The 22903-nt window shown below is 38.1% G+C and overlaps 1 protein-coding gene across 1 annotated transcript in view; it reads left to right on the plus strand.

Moving 5' to 3' along the window:
* Nucleotides 1-5751: 5751 nt before the first annotated feature.
* Nucleotides 5752-22903, plus strand: part of mtnr1bb (melatonin receptor 1Bb) — a 54311-nt gene continuing 37159 nt past the window's right edge. Inside the window, exon 1 of the mRNA XM_023962714.2 lies at nucleotides 5752-6713. Coding sequence (XP_023818482.1) covers nucleotides 6506-6713 — 208 coding nt within the window. The 5' untranslated portion in view covers nucleotides 5752-6505. The remainder of the gene's footprint in view (nucleotides 6714-22903) is intronic.

The raw sequence follows: 22903 nt of genomic DNA on the forward strand, positions 1-22903 counted from the left end.
CTATGAAACTTTTCAAATATAGAAAGAAAAAAAAATTCTGATTTACTAACTTTTTTACATGACAGGCTGTACACTGATGCTGCTGCCTCACAGAAACAAGGACCTGGTTCAAATTCAAGTGGTGTTTCTGTACAGAATTGTGATTTTGTTCATACACTCCCTGATTTTCAACATTTCCTGTCGTAATCTGAAAAAAAAAATCATGATGTGATGGATAGGCTATGTGCAGGAATGAGTGTACACAGTTGTTGTTGTTGTTGTTGTTGTCTCTGAGAGCCCTGCCTTTCACCCAGTAAAAGCTGCTCCCATGACCCGGAGCTGAATGAGGCAGATGCAGAAAATGGATAGGCGGTTCCATAAATAAAGCTGAACTCCATTTTACTGTATGCCACCTATAATGTTTGCCACCTTTAATGCAAATACAATTGGACAAGAGTAAGATAATGCTGCTCCCCATGAATGTAAACGTGGGTAAAGAAATAAATAGTGCACAGCATTTTTTTTTAAAGCTGCAATGTTGGATCAGCTGTTCCAGGTTTTTTTGCTTGCAATAAACAATTTTAAGAAGTTTTACCAACTAAAAACAACTAATGAGCAATTACATTACTATGCAACCAAATGAGACAACTGCTTTTTAAGCGTTTGTAAAGGTTATTATGACTGTATATAACTAGACCAAGTGAGTGTGACTTTACCCGTAGAAAATAGTTGTCGGAATTCCTTTACTACTCACAATATAGAGTAGTGCGTTTGCCATTCTGTAGTGCTGTCTGAATCTATGATAAGAAAAATTTAGTGCCCTGAAATTTCCCAGAAGTCTGCGAAAAACCAGTGTCTATCAATGATGACAAAATTCCAAATATAAACCACGATGCATTGTATTAGAACATGTTTTGTCAAAACAATTTATTTTAATTTTTTTTATCCCAAGTTGTCGTCATCAGAAAACAGTGGATTCATAAATAATCTCTGTAAAATGTTCAATTTTATTTATTGCACTACATAGACCCGCACTATATCGTTTTTTAGACGTTAGGGAGTTGGGAGGGAATTCAGACATTGCCAATGACTTATTTTCCAATTCAATTCATTTGCTAATTTTCATGATATGGACTCCACCATTTTGGAGCCAGATGACGTCAGTGAGCAGTAGTTGGTCTTTGACATTCTGAGTCAGAGTTTCTATGGCAACCAATCCCGCCAATCGGGAGTGAGCTTGTTGGAATTCCATATCCCTACCACTTCAAAGTGGGTTTGAGAGAATCTGTCAATCAAATGTTTCAAACATTCAATGTGGGGGCCCACATACTTTTATTGAGGCATCTGATTGGGCAGTTTATAACTTGAAAACCTTGCAATAAAGAAAGAATATGGGGTAAAAACAAGGTTAGCAAAAACAAGTTAAAAAAAAGGTTAGCAGAGCAAGAATGGTTATTCTGACAAACAGAATGACTAAATAATCGCTGTTTATTTCTCTATAGAAGTTTACGGGATTTTGGCTTCTTGGTACCAGCGGGTACTTCGTGTTTGGAACATCAGTCCATTTCTCATTTACAGTCGTTGGTTTCAACTGTGAAGTTACTCACCCACTACATAAAAGCTTTATTAAAACTTAATGTTGCACTGTTACACATCAGTTGCTCTCAACTTTACTCAAATTTTGGAAGCCCTATGGGCAAAGGCTTCTGATGCTATGCAATGCAATTTTTTCCTACTAAGATTTTAAGCAATTCATTGAACTTCATGAGTGAAATGTCACCAGAACAAAAAAAAATGTTTAAAACAATGTTAATGTTTTACTAAATGCTTTACTAAAGGCAGGGAACTTTGTTCCTTCTTGTCCACTAATTTCCTAAATCTAAAGACTGAAGATTTTAAGGTTTTTGCATTAGCTTAAAAAAACATTGAAAAATCTCTGGTCTTATTTATGATTATTTTGTTAAGCAACGCAGTCACATATATCTTGGAGTTTGACTTTGCAGCCCACAGCATTTGGAACGCACCTTAATGTGAACTAAAACTTTAGTGCCTCTCAACACCAAATCTCGCTGCAGCTCTTTTGCAGTCACTTCAGGGTCTTTGATCACCTGCCTCTTCTGGAATCTAGTGGCAGCTATTGATAGCTTCCTCTCTCTGATTGCCCTGTTCAGAAAGTTCACCACCGGTTCTCTAACTTTGAACTTGCAAACGATGCTTCCAGCTGTATCTCTGTGAACATTCAATTCCCCCTTTTCTTTTAAAAATCTTTTTAGGATGGTGATTTTTTTTCTCCCTCCAAAGCTATGAATGAACTACATTGAATGTTCATGCCGTTCGAATATTTTTTATTATTTATTGTTACTTTGATGGTTTCATTTTTAAATTGCTTGTGTATAGAGTGTGGCTCCTGGTGTTAATTTTGCTTATGTTTATCTGTTACTACAGTAAATATGGAAAAAATTCTAATATAGCATTAGACTTTTACTATAGGATTACAGGAACACAATTGAATCTGTTAGTTCAAAAGGGGCCCAAGTCCAAGAGGTTTGTTTTTCCAGGAAATGATTTTAATTGCATAGCTTAAAGGGAGGCTACACCAAATGATTAATACTTTACCCCGATTTAGCACCAGTTCATAGCTTACAAATGCTATAATATGAAGCACCTCACTTTTATAATTTCAGAGGACTAGCAAACTAAAATCTCTGGACTTGGACCCTTCTTGAATTAAACAGGGGGGCTGCCATATTGGATAACTAGTGCTGCCATCTATGGGAAAAAGCTAAACCCATGCAAGAGAGGCCCAAGTCCAGGAATTTTGCTCTTAATGCATTTTAAATGTCAAGCATAGTCAATACATTACAACGGACTTGGGACTTTTTTGCGCATAATAAGATAGTTTATCCCTTGAATACCATAGAACATATAATATCTCTATTTTGAAGAAAATGGAGCCCCTTTTGAACTAACCGGTTCAATTTTAACTTAGGGATTGCAAAGGAAAAAGCAAAGAAAATCTAACAACAAAAATCTCCCCAATGGCACTTTGACGAAGGGTCTGCAATCTGAGGCTCTAGAGCCACATGCAACTCCATCATCTTATTGTGGCTTTGACGTTGAAGAAAAATGCAAACGATTTGAATAAAAAATAGAACTATTAGTATATATTGTCTTTTATTTTTTTACTTTGAACCTGAGTTAATCTTATATGAGTAAATATGATTGTATTATTATCTAACCACTGCTGACATTAAACTTAAGAGGCATTAAGAGCTTTACCATTCCTTTAAAATGCACACATCAGCTAAGGAAAAATAATGGTAAAAAGTTTGATCTATTGTCAGAAAGTTCTTACCGTATGTCTAGTTGCAGTTAAGAGACAACGTTCTGCAAGTATAATAGCAACTTTTTTGTAGCAGGATGTTAAATGACACAGGTAATATTTTATTTTGAAAGGGAAATTGTATACTTCTGTCAAAAATATAATAGTAGTAGTATATGTAAATATAGCACTGATGATTTAATATTGTAATTTTTTTTATAAAGGAATGGCTTGATAGCCACTAAATTATAATAAATTGTATTTTTCTAAACAAAAAAGTGGGACTGTGCGGCTCTTGTTGGGTTTTGATGGGTAAGAAACTGGACCAAATGGCTCTTTTAGGACGAAATGTTGTGGACCTCTAAACAGCACATGGATTTTTTTTTACAATATGAATTATTAAATGAATTTTACAAATGGGGTTTCTCCACACACAGTTCCACCCACAACTCAGAAGAGAATTTAGTGATCTACCGCCGCTCTGTAGAAACATATGTCTTTAAAAAATGACACAGACCACTGGGAACACCTTTACAATAGATCAAAAGATGATCGAGAATGGGAATTGTGTTTTTTTAATAGGCTTTTTTATTATAATGTTGGCAAAGCAAAAAAAGAGTACCGTAATAGATTGCATGTGGAAAACATAAAAAAACTGTCCTTTTACTTTATTCTTACAGTCTGGAGAAACAAAATGCAATAAGTGCCTGAAGTGCATGCTTTGTTTTCCCTGTGGTTTGCTTTCGAGACGTTTTCTCTTTTTCTGCCATGTGGTGACTCAACAATACTCTGTGGGCCAGTAGCTGGACTTAGCAAAGAGTTATCAATATTAATAAACCATATTGTCCATGGTGAAAACAGCACCAAGGACTTGGCCATATGGAGCAGCTGCTTTCCTACCTTTTGGAGTTGATGATGTGAAAACACAGTTGCAGCACTCAGAAAATAATTCATACTCACTCAGTTCCCAACATTATTAGATTCCATCGCAGGTGGGGGCTTAGGATTGATGAAAGTTGCCCAAAAGAAGACCCCTGGCTGTACATTCAGCACGTCCACCACAGAAAGCACAATTTTCTCAGAGATTTTTCAATTAGCCGGCTTAGGTTGGCATCAAGTGATTTCCCCTGGTGCATGGTGTTATTATGAATCCTCACTTGTAAGTGGGTTTTACGGGTGCCACCATTTTTTTTAACAACGATTCGATTCATATCATAATTTGTGGTTGCCGATACGATTCATAGTGAATATTGGTTTCTTTTGAACGATCCAATTCACTGATCTAAAATGAATTAAATTAAATATGGGTACAAACAAACAAATAAATAAGAATGAATGGAAAATCCATTCACACTTTAATTTCTTAAAGCTCATCACACTTGTTTTTCCACATCAATATGATACAAACTGAAGATTATTAGATCTTTATACCACATTGCATGGTCACAACATTTCAAAATTTAAAGTGTTTTCAAACATTAGACTGTAATTATGTTTTGATCATTTTTTGCTGCCATCACATGTGTTTTCCGTTATTGTAAAATAAACACTGTGCCTCAATCCAAATAGTATTTTCTAATATTATTTATTTATATTTATATTAGTTATTTAATTTTGAAACGATTTTATAATGGTATAGATCGATTCGATTAACAACTTGGCTCAGACAAATCGATCTGGTTGGATGGTAATACAAATAAATTAACTTGATTAATCGTTGTACCCCAGGATATCTTTAGAGAAGAAAGCAGTGTATGTGAGGGTATCTGCCTGTCTTTTGACCATACCTGCGGGCCTGTTGAACTCAACCTTAAGACTGACACTGGCCAGCTCTGATATGTTCCAGACACACACAATGCTTGAGGGCATCCGTGCAGCCCAGCAGTTCAAAAAAAAAGAAAAGAAAAAAAGAAGCGCTAGGGTTGGCCTCATTGTGTCACCACTGACAGTATTGATAACTTCGAATCCGGTGGACTGGACAGAAAGTTTGACCGCACTGCTGCCACCAGTTATTCACGCTTGTTAGGCATGAATAGGATTAAACTGCTGTTTCCACTTGTTGTGACAGTGTTGGGCACAACTACTCCATCCCACAAATGACACCCTGATGGAGAGATCCACACATTGCTGATTATTTTATTTTTTTACTCAAAAGCAGATTTTCCTTTTATTTCTGCCCACGATCATGCTTTAACTGATATCTATTAAAATATAATTTACAGTATTTTCTCTTAGAGCAACTCTAAATAAATAAAAGAAATGAAAGCATAAAAAAAGTGTGTGAACAGGAACATTTATTTCGTTTCACTGATGTCCTCCAGCCCACAGGTGATTGGACTCCCCGTGCAGACCAGCCGCTGTGAGAGCTCCTCCGAGCCATCCACGCAGAATTCGGCGGAGGTCACGCGGGGGGAAGGGGGGCGGAATCTGGGGAAAGTCTCTGTTTGCACGCAGAGCGAGAGATGAAGAGGAACGGTAAATGACAGGGAGCGCAGAGGGAAACGGGGACGGGCAGACACACATGCAGAGAGAACAGAGAGAAGACAGAGAGCCCCGTCTGGGAAGAGGAGCCAACGTCCTCCTCATGAGGAGGACGTGGATTTTCTACACATGCAGATGTGGGGCTTCAGAAGCTACTGATCCAGATTTCGCCACAGCGCATACCGCCAGTTGCGTCGTAGTCCAGCGCGTGGAAGAGGACGATAAGCCTGGGACCAAATGTCGCTTTTTTAAAAATTTAGATAAACGATAGTTAAGAATTAATGAATCATTTATGAGTCCTTTTTTTGTAGATTTTTTTTCTTCCAATATTGTGGGCAGACTCTCAACCCGATGCGCAATGAAAGGAAGAAAAGCTTAGCAAATGAGCACCTACTTTTACTCCCTACATTTTACGCACACATTTACATGTATATTCCCGACTGGAGTTGCGGGTTTGACGCCGCGGTGTCCGCGCGTATGTGGCACATGGATGGACGACTTTGGTGCCAAGATGTGAGGAGAACCAGCGTGTAGGTAGGTCCGTGCGTCACACGTGGTCATCCCCGCGAGTAATTATCGCCTTTAAGTAGCAGACTTTTTACCTGTGGGACTCGGGGGACTCAAGGAAGGGGAGCTCCATGTTTCAGCTACGACACACCGGCTCCCACATCACCTGCGGGACTTAAGAGCACAGCTGGGACCTGGAAGCAGCTTGGTGCTGCGATGCCGGACGCAATAACCCTCATAAAGAACCGGACAGAGCCACGGCTAGGGCAGCTGGAGCGCGCCCTGGCCCCCGAGGGCACCGCCCGCCCCGCCTGGGTCATTGGCATCTTGGCCAGTGTTTTGATCTTCACCACGGTGGTGGACGTTCTGGGAAACCTGCTGGTCATAATCTCTGTCTTCAGGAACCGCAAACTGAGGAACTCTGGTAAGGTCACCCAAAGGTAAACTGGATGAGAGCTGGCCTGGGATTTAGGGGAATTTACCATCACCTGGTCTATAAGTCAATATTCTATATTGTGAATTTGCATTTTTATTACTATTAAAATGAGCCACGTTTATGTCATTTCTTGACTAAACCTGGTTTAGTGTTTCTGTAAGCCGCTTCCTATGTCATGTTAAACCTCCTAGAGCACCTTGCTCCATATCATCCCCTAAGATGAATGGAAATGTAGGCAAAACTTCTGATTTGCTCCATCTAGACTTTAGTCAAATCCCTACTTTGGAAGTAAATCACCTAATTCTTCCCATACACTAGACAGTTTCCTATATCTGTGAGCAAGGGGCTAAAAATTCATCTGAACTGTCATATGTAATATTTTTCCAGCTGTACATGGACAGGGCACAAGAGTGCTGATGAACACGGTGATATCCAGAAACAGGGATTTAATCTACATTTCCAGTTTAGGAGTTGCATGTTGAGGTCGCTGGGTGCCTAGAACTCTCAGCTGTCATCGCTGTGTATCTCTTTTCTCACTTTTGCGCTCAATTACAGATAAAGTTCAGTCGGTCTGAGTCACCATTTTTTTTTTTTTTGGACTAACAGAATCAGAAGCACAGGTGAAGACCCTTTGGAAAAGCTGACTAGTGATGATATACGGGTGTGAATGTGAGAAATTACCCAGCAGGAGCTTTCATGCTACCGTAGAGAAGCATAATATGAAATTATGTAATATTAACATAGGTACTCAGTCTTTGAACTTGTGCTCCAGGTACAAGACTTGAGTTTGTAATTATAACTTCCTGGTAAAGTAAAGGAATGAGTTTCACATATTTAAATAATATTAAATCTCCCTCGTTATTTTAATCTGCTCTGCAAATATAATTTTTGGGTCAATTAGAATGAAACAGATTCTAAATATGATTTTTTTTAAAGATTACATAAAGAAAAAAATTGCTGTTAAAGTGATAGATATTTATAGATTTACAGATTGACAAATAAATATCATTTATCAATATAGATATAGATATTTTCTGCCTTTTGCTGACTGTTTTTGCTCTATCAAGGAACAATTAAGACAGAAAACTTGCATTTATTTGCATATCTTATAACCAGCAGCCATTGCCATCTACTTGGGGGCACCAACATCTTATTTTCCTCATTAACGATTAGTTAATGAAACTGAAATCAATGAAAGCGATGTTCTCTCTTTCAAGCATGTTTTCTTTCTTTTGTCAGTCAGGGGGGTCTCTGTCCAGACAATGCCTTGACTTTCTATCCTGTCAATCTGCACTCACCATGGAAATCATGTTTTAACTTTCTTTTCTGGGGAAAAAAAAAATATTTTTTTAATAACACAGCATTACCCTTACCCTATTTCATTAGAGTCTTTGTTTTAAACCTAATGCAAATTAAACTAATTCGAATCATTAGGACTGTTCCTTTGGTTAGATTAAAAAGATTAAACCTAATTTAAAAGGTAAGTGGTTGTTGTAAAAGCAAATGGTGAATGTGTTAAATAACCTTTATCTGTATCCAGTTTCACATATGTATTACTCTGATAGAAACTGTTTTAAAGAGAGGAAGGCACACTGTGTGCACTTCCAGTCTGGAGCGCCAGCAGTCATTTGAATATTAGAAAACATTCCCTACAGTGTGTAAATCTCCCTTTGAGGACAAAAAGCTTTTCAGATTAGATGTTTGAAGACGGTGCTATGTCGTATAGCTTTTGCTGACATGGCACCATCAATGGGCTCAATAGGGAATCTTGCATCCTGGACACATTGCCGACATGTTGATCGCATCCACAGTGTGACCCTTGTGCTATCCTAGGAACTTTAACGTTGGGAGTTGGGTCATCTAAACCCACTAGACAGTGCTCTGAACTTTTTTTTCTTCAATGATTTGTGATCTTCACTGGTGTCCATGGATTACATGAAATCTTTCCACATTTATCCACCTTTGTCATGGTAGGGAGAACACGTCAATGTAAGGGTGGGGTGATCTAAGATAGCACAAGGGTTAAGAGAAACGGCTTGGTTTCCAGATACACGCCCGTCTTTAAAGGCCCACTTCGAGGAAAATTGTGTTTTTGGTGTTTTTATCGTGTTCTTGTGGGATTTTTCTTATGATGGAGGACAAATATAAAGAAAATTTATCTTAAAATTAAATTTCTGAGTATTTCTTTGTACAAATCGTGAATCAGAAGCGGACGCAAAATATGCTGTTGGAAAAAGCTTGTAAGTGTGATGTACTTTACTACGGCAAGCCCCTTCAAGCCACAAGCTCTTTGATGATCTACTGCCGCTCTGCAGAAACTATCTCCTAGAAAATGACATAGACTTTTTTTTTGGCTAAAACAGCAGAATCATAATAAAAAAAAACCACTGGTAACGCTTTGAAGATAGATCAAAAGATGATCAGAGTGGGACTTTAAACACAGCTGGTTTGGTATTCCAGCGGCAACAATGCACACTCTTAAATAATTTTTCTGGGGCCTCATTTATCCATAAAGAAGCTAAAGCTACAGAAAATAAAGAGGCCCCTCATTAAAAAGAGTACAACCTTGGAAAATTGTAGCACTTACCTTAAGAGGTTTGTCAGTCCACTTGATGTAAAGCAGCAGTCAAGCATTGGTAATCAAATGGAAATTTTTTAAGTAATCATCAGCAAAGGGCACCACTTTGATAAGCACTGTTTGTTAGGGCACTTGTTGTTTAGAGCATTTGAGTAATTGTGTGAATGCAAGGTCAAGGAGGAGCAACTTCACAGGGATGTTAGAGAAGCACTTGTTGCTGCATATCAGCCTGGAAGAACAAAAATAAATAAATATAAAACAGCTACATGCAAACATTGGAATCTTAAAAATTTTGGACCTCCTAGTTAGCTGACCCCAAATTAAGACCATGCAGTTGCAAAACTAACTATGATTCAGATTAAACTAAATTTTTACTGCAAGCAAAAATGACTTATTTTTTGCAATACAACCTCAGTCAGAACAGGCAGGCTGCTTTTATCCCGATTGCTGTGCAACAGTCATGGCACATCTTTGGCGGCTCAAAGCTTATTGTTGACAAACCTGGCAGGTAGCAGCAAAGAAGCTATTCATTTGAGAAGCACCAACTGTTGATTTAATAAGAAGGATGCTTGTATCCAAGTGAAGCTCCAAAGCTGACATAATAACAAAGCAGTTTTATTTATTATTTTGTTAATAATTCTCCGGCTTTCACAACATATTAGAAAGGAACTGGTTTGGCACTAAGTTCACCAATGTCCATGCTTGGTACAGCATTGTTTTGGGCTTCAGAGTCACTTCAGGGCTTTGGCCAATTCACAATGAAATTCAATGTAAGTGTGTTGCTTTTCAAAGAATACTGGGAAAGAATGTTAATATTAATAATAGAAATAAAAAAAAATGGGATGCCCACCTCAGTCTCATACAGGTCAGTCCATGAAAATATTGTGTGACATTAAGCCTGTCCGTTGCCTGATAAAGGTTAAGAACCACTGGTCTGCAGGTCTCATTCAACACATAGAATTACCTACCAATTTTTTTGGAGTTGTGAAGACAATGCTTTTGTTATACAGAGAAAAAGAAACATTTTATACAGGGAAAGACACATAATTATTCTTGAAAAGCTAAGTCACATTCTTACAGTGGGTGTTTCTAGATCACTTAAACTCGTTATTGTGCTGAAGTTTGCAAGCAACCATTTGTTGACATCATTATGCAACAGATTTGTGTGCTTTGTTACACTTTTACAAAAAAAAAAAATATATATATATGGAGTACAAAGAAACTGCTGCTTGTCAGGCTTGTAACAGTGAGTCAAATACAAATACTTAAAACAAAAAAATTACCCTAGAGTGTCTTGTTTCTCAAGGCTCCAAATCTTTGTATGAAGGTTAAAATATAAATCACAAACTCAAGTCCAAACTTCTGTATCTTAAATACATATTTTATGTACTATCAGACTTTTAAAAGTTTTCACTCACAGCTTAACTCTAATATGAAAACTTAAACATCATATGACAACAAAACAGCCTTTCCAAAGAGTCAGTTTTGCTAACAAAGAGGTGATTTTTGTCTTGTTGTTTTGCAAACCCAGGTCCCAAACAACTTGTTATTCTCTTATAAATAAATATTAGTACATCTGTCCAACAGAAAAAGCAAATAGGTCATTGGGTCATGCGCAGAAAAAAATCAAGAAATATTACAATTATGTATGAACAGATTTCTGGCCTTTTATCTGAAGCGGGTATCTGCAATGATGCATCCTCTAGCTATGCAGGCCCAAAGGCTGGGTAAGTGTTTTTCAGAGGGCCCTGGTCTTACCTGAGACCTGCCCCAAATGAAACAAATCTAGTTCACTCCCAAGAGGGGTGTCCAGTAGGCTTTTCTGAAAGCTGGTCCCCGCACTTTGAGCTCCTTTTGATGGTTGAGCTTTTCATCAATAGAGCAGACAGATCAACCACATTACTGGAGCCACTGTACCTGTCCTGTATATCTTATGGTTCCTGAGTCTCCTTCTCTTACTTGTGGACCCATGATACTTGAACTCGAGGTTGGGGCTAACCTCCTCCCTTGAATAGGCAAACCACCCCAGAGTCAAATGTGATTGTGTCTGACTTAGAAGTGCCAAGTCTCTCCTTAGAGTCTGCATGCTCGACTGTGAACTGTCATGATACATACGGAAGGTCCTAGTTTAATGAACGTCCTAGTTTAATAAAGCCAACAGAACATCCTAATCTACAAAGAGTAGCAATAAAACCCTGGGGTCCTATAACTGAATTCCCTCCCACCCCTGGCTGGACCTAGAATTTTTTCCAAAAAATAAATAAATAAATAACAGATCCAGTGACGCAAATCATCCTTGCCTGAGTTCAACATTCACTTGGAACATGTTTGAGTTTCTATCGACAACATGAACCTAGCTCTGTACACAGGTTGTCCATGGTCTCAAACTCCATAGTACCATAGCACCTCTTACGCTACGAGACCAGGGATACAATTTTATGTCTTTACCATGTTCTAAAAAAACACACGTAGACCGCATACAAAACTCATAAGGACTCTGGTATTTGGGTAGTGTCAAAAATGATATGATTTGCTCTAATTGCTAGATATTAAGAGGACAGAGTTGGTTCACCTGCTGGTTCGTGTGACTAAAGGAACATACACGCATGTCTATGCCTCCCTACTTCTAAAACTGAGAAAAAAAGTCAAAGAGCCGAGTAAGTGAGAAAGAAACTATGCTAAGCCCACACCAAAAACTCACAGGATGTAGAGCCCCACTACCCACTGAATAGCTTAAAGGAGAAAACACCTCACTCACTTACCAGGAGTATATTAACAGTCACAGTGAGATGAGAAGGCAACACTGTTGTCCCTTGTGTCTCAGTCGTAAAACAAACCTACTGCCGAGTGTAATATTGAATCAGATGGATGATATAAGAGTGACAACTGCTTTTCTTGTAGCTATTCGGGGTTTATTATGAATAATATAGTAAAAACATGTTTGTCCTGACACTGAACTGGTTCGAAGAAGTATGGAATTTACACAAACAACAATTTCTGGTCAAATGTTATCTCTTAGTTTGCTTTCCAAAGGGACAGCCTGTTAATACTGAAATGTTTTGTGTTTTCAGAGCTAAATTGCCATTCAAACTCATTTCTCTTGAAAAGAAGCAATCGGTCATAAAAAATTTCAGTGTTGGATACGTTACAATGTTGTGCTCAAAAGTCAGAATTTGCGTGCGAGCATGCAGGGAGTAGATGGTACATTTGCGTGGGGCAGGGGTTTTTGTCCTTTGAGATTTGTCTTTGAAGACGCTTAGGTGTTACAAACCTTCAAAGAGAGTTAGGATCACACATTACACAGACTCTCTTCAAAGAGACTTTATTTACATTATCTCCCCCCACTTCTGCAATTCCTTTTTCTGCTGAATTTCTTTAAAGCTTCCACCTTGTACCAAAGGCTTGAAATATTCCTTAGTTAAGACTGTTGCGTGGGGGGGGGGGGGGGGGGTTGTCCACTATAATGTTGCTAAGTTAATTTTTGCCTTTATTATCTCTGTCCATTTCCCTGAAACCCTGACAGTCTGTGTTTTTTATCTGTCACTCTCCATGGTCCTGAATTGCTCACGCTACCTTAACTCTTGTGCTATCCACTTTAACATTGGGAGTTGGGTCATCTGGACCCACAAGACAGTGCGCTGAACCCTTTTTCTTCAATGATTTGTGAACCTCACTGGTGTCCATGGATTACATGAAATCTTTCCACCTTTATCCACCTTTGTCATGGTAGGGAGAACACGTCAATGTAAGGGTGGGGTGATCTAAGATAGCATAAGGGTTAAATCAAGTCTTGTGTGAACAAGTGCGTACTTGGCAACATCATAAGTTTATTTGGATGTTAAAGTTAAAGCGTGGCATGGGAAAGGCTCTCAATGAACAATGATCTTAAAGTAAGCTTTGGAAGTTATGTGCCTGGAAAAAAAAAGGCAAAGTTTCAAACTCATGAAGAGTCTTATTGCAGCTGGGATGTTCCCTCAACAAATTGTACAGTGGCATTAAAAATGAGGACCATTTGGCTCACTGCACTAAGCTGGCTAATGTCATTGTTTGGATAAGATTTTGGCTAGAAAGGATTCCTCATTATTTTTAGAAAGGGTTGTAACGCATGTTTCACAATTTGTTCATCTGTGAACATTCACAACAAAGTCACTGATAAAGTATTATGCAAGACGAACATTTTGTATTCTGCAGATTATGAGTTGGGTTGCACAACATTTTAAGAATCCTTTCTAATATCAGCATTTTCATTTATTAAAAAATATTTTTTTATTTAATAATTATTATATGAAATGTATATCTATATTCTTTTATACTTAGAGTCCTTGCAGTTATATAACAAATTTAACAATGTTTCTGATTTGGGTGTATTTTGATAATATTTTTGTATACCTAAGCATTAAATTTTAAGAATATATAATTATTAGACCATTTATATTTTTGTGAGCTAAACATTGCTCTATGATGCTGTAAACGTAAAACAATCATGGTCTGAAGATCAAAAGCTGTAAATGAGAACTGGACTGAGTGACACCCCCCCCCCCCCCCCCCCCCTCCTCGTCCTCGTGTTCCAAACAGGAAGTACCCGCAGGCTTCAAAAGCCAAAATCCCATAAATGTCAATTGAGAAATAATGATAATAATAATTAATTGGATTCTTCTGCGCTTTTCCAGACGCTCAAAGCTCTTTCAATGTTTTCCATTATTCATTCACTCCTCATTCATACTTGGTGATGGTAACTACTCATGTAGCCACAGCTCCCCTGGGGCAGACTGATAGAGGCGTGGTTGCCAGTAAGTGCCTAAGGCACCTATGACCATCACTGGGACATTAATATGTATTCACACACTAGTTGAGCCACGCTGGAGGCAGGTAAGGTGAAGTGTCTTGCCCAAGGACACAACAACAGTTCGCTTCGGGATGCGAGGATTGAACCACAGACCCTTCGATAAACAGCTATTACTCAGTCATTGTGTTTGTCAAAATAACAATTCTTGCTCTGCATGCTTTTGCTAATAACTATATTTTTATCCATAGTGCAAGTTAATCAAGTTAAAAACTGGCCAATCAATGTCTCAATAAAAATTTGTTGTCTCACGTCGAACGTTCCAAACATTTGATTGACAGATTCTGCCATGCCTGTGTTCATGTGGTAGGGGTGTGGGCTTCCAAAAAGCTCAATCTTGATTGACAAAAGTGGTTGCTATAGAAACGTTGACTCATACCAATCACCAAGTACTGACAACATCTGGTTCCAACTTGGCGGTGTCCGTATCGTGCAAAAATGGGACATCTATTAGCTTCATTCTGTTGTAGCCGTAAGTAAATCATTTTCTATGGGGGACGTCACACATCCTCAGTCAAGTTCTCATATACAGTAGTAGTTGTGATAAATTAATCTCAAAAGGCAGAACCACGCATATACCCTCAAAGGTTTTTCTTTATATTTATGAATCTTTTCTACTTTATGTGTGTTGCTGTGCAAGGAAATCTTGTTCGATTGAAATATAACTTTAAAATAACAAATAGACAGTCGGCATGGAGTGTTTTTATGGCCTGCAGCAGTAGTCACTTACCGCAAGGACAATATTGTTTTTCGCAGTTGGAAAGATTTCTGCACCTTTGAGTGAAAATTTGACCCCCGCCACATACTCGAAAGTCACCAAGATGTGCGCACACCTAGGATAAGTTGACAATTAATTTTCGACAAAGTGAAGGTTACCCATGCATCCATGGCTGGAACTGAACATATTGAAAAACACTGAGTATGGACATATAAGGATTGTGGGCGTGGTTATCAAAAAACCTCCGTTGTTAAGGACATCCAAAAGTTTACTTTTTCCGATTCGCCTACAACTGACGTCAATCTGTAGTTATCCCCAGGCCACAAAAAAATGGTTGCCATGAAGATAAAATCGACAGAAAAGTCGCAATTTTGAAAAATAGTGGATTTTCTATTAACTTGTCACGTAGTTTTAATCATTATGAATATGTTAAGCAATTTGTTTTTCTGAGAGAATAGATGATGCTGAACGCAATGCTAGCACTTTTAGCAACATTAGCACAACTGGCATAGTTAGTATATTTCGCAGACAGCTTTGACTAACCTTGATCAAAGGTGGGTGGTGAGGGCGGCGGTGGTGCGTAGAGGCGGGCAATGGGGATGAGCGGCACTTGCCATACACAGCCATACAGCGCTGCTTGCGGCTTTAATGTTGAAATTGTAATTGTCTAGCAAGTCATGCCAATATAGGCAGGGCATCACTCTCTCAGTTAAAAAAAAGAAACACAATGAGTTATTATGCATATGAGCTTTCTGACTTGATGCAAAAAAACTTGCATTTATTAGATCTTAAAACAACAGAGCGTGGACTCTTAAAGTTACACAAGAATGTTTTGTTAGCTTCAAGACTTTTTAGGTGCAGGAGAGTTTTTTGATAAAATAATATTGTTTTTGTAAACAATATGGGATTGTTTAACTTGTTACATTAGTCTAACACAGTGCTTCTAAAATAGTGGGGGGGCGCGATGCGATGCCAGGGGGGGCGCGTGGTAGTGGGGGTTTTAGGCAAAGGTAATACGGGCAATAGTCCGGGGCGCAAATTTAACGTGGGGGCGGTGGTGTCAGCGGCCCAGTGTTTGGAAAAAAATCTGGGCCACTATTCGGTTCCTATTGTCTGTTAAATCACAGAGTTTGTAACAGCCTGAAACCTGTAAATTCCTGTTCTTGCAGCTGCTCATGTCTCCTGTCACACACGCGGCAAAAGGGGAGGGGCAGTGGGCTAAGGCTGCCAGGTGGAACGGCGCACGCGGAGCGCTGCAAGCGCTGCCTGTTGCCCAACACCGGGATCATCATTTGCCTTTAGATGACTCGGCTCATGCTAATAATGTAATTCTTTATTAACTATTGTAGAAGTTTTAATGACGGGTGTAGGTACCGGATGTTCTCGGGTTGCCGGATGTTCTCGGGGTCCTTTGGGGTCCTTCCAATGAGATATATCACTAGAGGAGACATCACGTGGTTCCTCACGGGAGGAGAGCACCGCCATCTTGGTGAGGTAAAGTTTTGAAGACCAAACCACTTTTTATAACATTTAATAAAGAGCTCTGTTTTTACTTTCAATCACTTCATTATATGAAAAAAAATGGCTTGAAATTGCTTAGTTTTGTTCAGAAATACAAACTTCACGAGTACCCCTAACTTAACTAGTATTAGACTATTTAGATTTTTCTATGTTCCTTTATTTTATTTTACTTATGTTTTTATTTATTTGTGTGTTATGGTCATTGTTTCTTTTTTCCCCTCTATTCTTTATTTTCTATGTTAATATGTTATGTTTGGCAATGGTGACTGATCTTCGAAGCAATATTCATTACATTGTTATTGTTCGTTGTTAACGTTAATGTCATTGTTAATGTATGATACCGCATTTGTCAATAAAGTTTTTAAAAAAACTTAGCGACGTTAACTCATTGGTCGTGGCAACTTACAGCCAATCAAATAGTGTGACGTCATCATTGGTCGAAGGACCCCGAAGGTCCCCGAGAACATCCGGCAACCCGAGAACATCCGGTACCCACAACGGGTCTTTATTTTCCATAAATTTTTTCTTTGTCTGCCTGTCGTTTTGTTGGTGTCATTATCTGACATAAAGACAGCAGGTAATGCAGTAAAAAAGCTGCAATTTATGAGATCATAAATAAAAAATCCATAATTTAGAAAAAAAATTAGCACAATGTTTTTACCTGTTTCTTCAGACTACAAACATTAAATATATTGGTGCTGCTGTGTTAATGCTTCAGATCACTTTACATTTAATATTATTTATTGATTTAATTAATTTTCTCAGCATCAAATGGTTCAGTTGGTCAAAATGTTTCTAGTTTAAATAAGGAATGACAGATTTTTTTTTTTATTTCAGGCAATTTAAGCTTCTTTTCTGTTTTAGACTATAAGAGGTTTTCCTTGTGGCTAAATAAAATTAATGTCTGTTAAAAGTGGATTTATATTGCTTTTCTCTTTAGTTAATGTTAAAAGATACAATTTCAGGTATACTTACACAATCCTTATAGATACTTACCTAATATATTGTCACCGTGCAAGTGTGTGTGTGGGGTGGGGTGGGGGGGGGGGGGGTTTATGGGGGGCGCCAAACATTTTCTCTTTTCTAGGGGGGCCTGGCAAAAAATAATTGAGAAGCACTGGTCTAGCATCTTACAGTCAAATCTCATTCTTCTTATATACTGCGGCCCTAATTTCTCGCTATTTTTAACCATTAAAAAAAGGATTCTCCTGTACTACTATAAATTAAGTATTGATTTATCTCTTAATCCTGAAATTAATGTTAAAGCTGGGCCCTATTTTAAATAAAGGAGTTATTGATAATGTATGATAATGTATGATAATATATATATATATATATATATATATATATATATATATATATATATATATATATATATATATATATATATATATATATATATATATATATATATATATATATATATATATAATCATACATTATCATAAGTGAGTAAATTATGTAATTATTTAAATATGTATATAGTATATTAATCAGCGATCTGAAAGCAGAATTAATATTCCTTCTGGTAATATGATGTAAAGTGCATGTAAAGTTACTCTGACTAATATTTGTTCACATAAGCTGCCCAAATTGAATGCTGTCTGTGTGTCTTTGGAGCGTGTTTGCTGGTTTTTAAAAGCAAATTGGAAGCAGTCATGTGAGATTATTTTTAAAACTACACTTACAATTACTACAATTACACATACGTATATATTTATAGAATAAAGCAGTCTCTTAAGGTCCTAGAGGATTATCTCAAACTCCAACAGACACAGAAAACTTAAAAAAAAACGACCTGAGCAAGTTTGCTCTCCATCTCGATTAGCAACAACCCCCCCCCCCCCCCCCCCAACAGGAGAAAGCAACAGAAAATAACAATATATAAAGATTGGCAGAAGTTCTCTCTGCAGATTTATGAAATGGAGTGCTATCCTCTGAGCCCAGGAGGACTAAATCTGTTATCAAATACAAAAGATTTTATAAAGAAGATAAACAAGGTAAAATAATACAATTTCATTAGTGTAGGGAATAATAAGACGATTTGAACCGGCAGTTTATTTACCTCTACATGCTGTGTAGACTTTAAAATTGTATGGTATGTATGGTAAATATGCATTGACTGCATCTCACAGTAAAGTCTATTTGACAGTTCCTAAAGGGATTTTTTTCCCTTCCTCCAAGAAAGGCTGTTTGCGAGTTTCTACTCAAGGTGTTGTATCATAGACTTGACTGGCGCAGTTGGACTAAAATGTAGTCTATTCCCTCACAGCTGAGCTGGAATGTCAACAGAAACACTGCTTCTCAAAGTACACTTGCAGCGCCTCCACCTTATGTTATGGGGAATTTGGACTCCCAAGATGAAGCAGTCAAGTCTGAACTGCCAAAATGCCATTCAGAAGTTGGCAATGACAATATTTTGGGAGATGTTGGATTTATTCTCGCCCCTCTTCATAGTGTTGAAACATCCAATTTCAGTCTGCGTGTAGCATTTTTGTTCAGCTTTTTTGTCATCTCATGCCATGTCCTTACAAATGCTTGCTGTTTTCTTCTAGCTGTGGCTTTTCTTGGTGTGACTTTTTTTTGTAAAGAGAAAAAAAAAACAGTAAAAGCATGTGTCCATCAGAGTTAGAAAAAAAAAAACGGGAATAGTGTTTGTGAGAGGAAACATCTGAAAGTGTTAAAGGGCATGGGACTGATCTCTTAACCTCTGGAGAGCCTGCTCTTTCTGATAATGGTGCTTTTCGTAACACTGAGAGAAGAATAAGAGAGCTGGCTGGTGTGGAGTTGCTAATGGGCAACCTCAGCCTTTAGCTTATTAGAAAGTTCCTAAGTCTGTATTTCACATCTTTAAATTTCCGGCATTTAGCTGACAGCATTAATCCAGAATGTCTCGCAGTGAATAAGCAGGGGGGATTTCTGTGTCTTGCTCAAAGACTTTTCAAGACGTATCCTGCCAGCATACAGCTGGTGGCAGACTATTGTGAGCAGACTGTCTGAATACTAACGCCACCCTGGCTTCCTGTCTTTACTGATAATTTTGAGTAATATACATTATCTGTCAATTATGGAACTGGGTTATTAACAGCAACCCCATGGTTGGAAACTTTAGAAACGCAGCACGAAATAATGATGGTACTTGTAGATCTGTTTAACGAAGTGACTTCAGACAAACATTACAGTAATTTAGTCCAGTTTATTTTGTATTTTATTAATCCAACAATGCCTATACAGAAACATTTCCACTAGATTTTTACTTGAAGACTCACTCTAATAAAAATAGTAATGTTTTTCTCATGAGGGAGGACATATACAAACAAAAGTTTCAAATTTGTTTTTGAGTGTTTCTTTATTCAAATCATTGTAAATCAGGAGCAGATGAAAAATACCATAGAAAGAAGATATTGCAAGATGTATTGCAATGGGCAAGCCACAAGCTCCCTGCTCCGCTTCATTCTGCTGTATCCACTTGTGGACAACTTGATCTTTGTTTACCTCGAATGATCTGGTATCTGGCTCAAGAGTGTATCTTGACTGATATTCATTCAGCATTCCAATAATGTTAGGTTGGGCTGGAATTGTAGGGGGCTGTCGTTAGTGGGAAAGAGTGTAAACAGATGGATGAAGGTAAGTGGGGGCAGGCTTACTCTGGTTACCCTGCCCACAACTCAGAGGCGAATTTCTGATGAACTACTGCTGTGCTGCAGAAAATATGTCCTTGAAAATGACACCTTTTTTTCTCTTTTTTTTAAATTTATTTTTATTTTGACTAAAAACTGCATAATCATAATTAAAAGACCACTGGGAACACTTTGGTCGGAGTGGGACTTTGACTAAAATTTTACCCTAATTTTTCATCTGATGGCTCAGAAATGAGAATTTAAGAAAAACACCCTTAACATGTGAATTTCCTTACTTTCCTGTGTTACAAACATTGTTACAGCTCTATTATAATATTTTATGCCATGCAGGTCATATGGTGTGCTAGAGTTTGGCTTTTATCTCAGCAATTACCCAACCTTGATTCATCATTTCATCCCTACTCTTCAATTTGTTTAAATATTCGGTTCTTCACTTCGCTCCTCAGATGCTTTGCTTATCTTGATTCCTGCTATAATTTATGCTTCAGACCAAGGCTTTTTTGCCACAAGGGGTGCTATGGCGTTTGATTTAAATTCATTAAAATCAAAACAAGAGGTAAGCACAGCAGACTGTCAGATCAATCAGTTTTTATACAATCTTCAAGAGCTTTCTTAGCTTTCTAGTGCACAGGAAAGATCTGCACCGGACGGCTGAAAGCAGAATCTAGATGCTGACTCTGTTGCAACCTTTTTATGTGTGTTATAGTGAAAAGGGAGAAAAGCAGGCAGAAAGGGAGACTCCACACCGCAGATAAAAATTGAAACGCTAGGATGTTAAGCTGTAGCTCCAAAAGGGAAAGGGATGAGATTAGACGCAGGGGCTCTGTTGCTAGTTTGATTGGAATTATTCCATTTACTAGAATTTGGAATTGCTCTTGAAAATTGCATTTGGCATCTTATAATACATCCTATTGTGACAAATATTAGTCACTCAGTCCGGTTGCATCGTGTCACTTCATGTTGAATCCATAGGTGAGCTGAGTTACTACTGATCTATAATGAATGGGAGAAGAGTGTCTGCGAGGCTTTAGGGGATTTTCTGTGTGTGTTAGGCTTTGGCATATAATTCTTTCATCATCTGGTTTAACTGTTTTGGGGATTTTTTTTTTTTTTTCTGTTTCAAGCGCAGATATATAAAGACAGAAGTGAAGGTTAGACATGACTGCTAGAGATGTTTGTAGGGGCATTAAGTACTCCGGGAGTCTACTTTTTGCCTGAGCTGTGCCGGGGCAATGTCCTGTGTCTTTTTGGGTGAGGCATTATTTTTATAATTCTTGCAAAGGCAGACAGATGGATTAAGGGAAACCAGCCAAACTTGATGGAAAATAGCAAGGATGGAGTAAAAAAAAAAGATAAGAATACACCCTGGAATAATCCAGAATGAGACAGTAACATTTAGATATAAGAGAGGGGTATAACGGAAAAGTATTGGAGAGATGTTGTAGGGCAGTCGCCGAGACAATGTAAGAGCTACTGTCATGTGTCATCAGAATCAGCCAGTTGTTATCAGTGCTTTAGTGCTGATATGGGAGGTGATTCAGCGGCACAGTGTCAGCACACACAACTGACAGAACAGTTTCCTTTAATCCCAATAACCATGAACATGATAGATTGACCCATTTAATCTGCCAAGTGAGCGATTGGACATTCCATTCCTTTATGGCTCATCAATTCCCATGAGGCTCGCTGTATCTGGTTGTATCCATAATACATGCATTGTGATAATTTCAAGTGCATTATGTAACAGTTTCTCAAACCCTCCAGGCAGCAGTGGGTGAAGAGGTGGAAGAAGCAGCAAGAGATTTGCTGCAAGAAAACGAGGAGAGGGAGAATGAAGGGAGAAGGGAGATGAAACGGTAAAGACATGAAAATCAAGGAAGGCATAAAAACATGAAAATAAGAAAGGGGAGGGAGAAGGGTGCTGTGGGAATACGCACGATGGCATTTAAGCAAACAGTCCACAAACAAAACAGGCAGTGGAAGTGTTTTCTTTGTGCATGCTTCAAGCAGCCCCAACATTACCTTTGGATGCAACCAACGTGATGTTAATAAAGACGATCACAGTTGTTGCAAACTCAGAAACAACACAAGAAAAATAGTCTGCCGGACTGAGGAAAATCGTAAATTGTGTCTCACTTCATAGAAGATTGAAGGAAGAGCCCATTAAATTCATGAGCAGATCCAGATCAATACCTTTAAAAATGTGAGATGGGGCACTGGCCTCAACCATGGACTGCAGACTCTTAGTGCACCTTTGATTTATATTTTACTAATAAAAAAAACACGTTAAGGTGACTCTGGCAAAACTTTTGAACTCAAATACCTCACAACCCACCATCCATTTCAACAAGAAGAAACAAAGTAAGTGTGGACAAAGTTCACTTAAAAACAGACAGTCCCAGTATTTGCAGATTAGAATTGAAGGAGCAATAAGGTTGGGGGCTTGCAGTCCAGAGGCTGGTGAGGGCCAGGAATGCATAGGGAGGCTAGGAGCTGTTGAGACTGGTGTAGATGGGAAATGTGAAAAGTTCATGGCTCAAGTCTTAAAAGCAGAGTCAAAGATATATGGAAATGTAAAGATGAGCTGCATGGTGATTTGCTTAGAAAAACAAGAATTATGAGCAGTGTGGAAAATTGAATGTGAAAGCAGCTGATCGTAGAGACTCCAGATCGTTTTGTTGTTGAACACTTGAAATTAAACTGTGAAATCAAGACATCAAACAATTTATTCTTCCATTTTTCATTTGTATTAGTATATTTACCTTAAGAAAAACAATTGTTTTTTATTGTGATTGAACTAGTCTAAAACTGAAGCGTCTGAGCTACAGTGTTTAAATTCTTTCAATTACTGTAACTCTTTAACCATTTAAAATAACG

The sequence above is a fragment of the Oryzias latipes genome, chromosome 14 (assembly GCF_053564925.1).
Source record: "Oryzias latipes strain Hd-rR chromosome 14, Olatipes_Hd-rR_3.1".
Taxonomy (NCBI): domain Eukaryota; kingdom Metazoa; phylum Chordata; class Actinopteri; order Beloniformes; family Adrianichthyidae; genus Oryzias; species Oryzias latipes.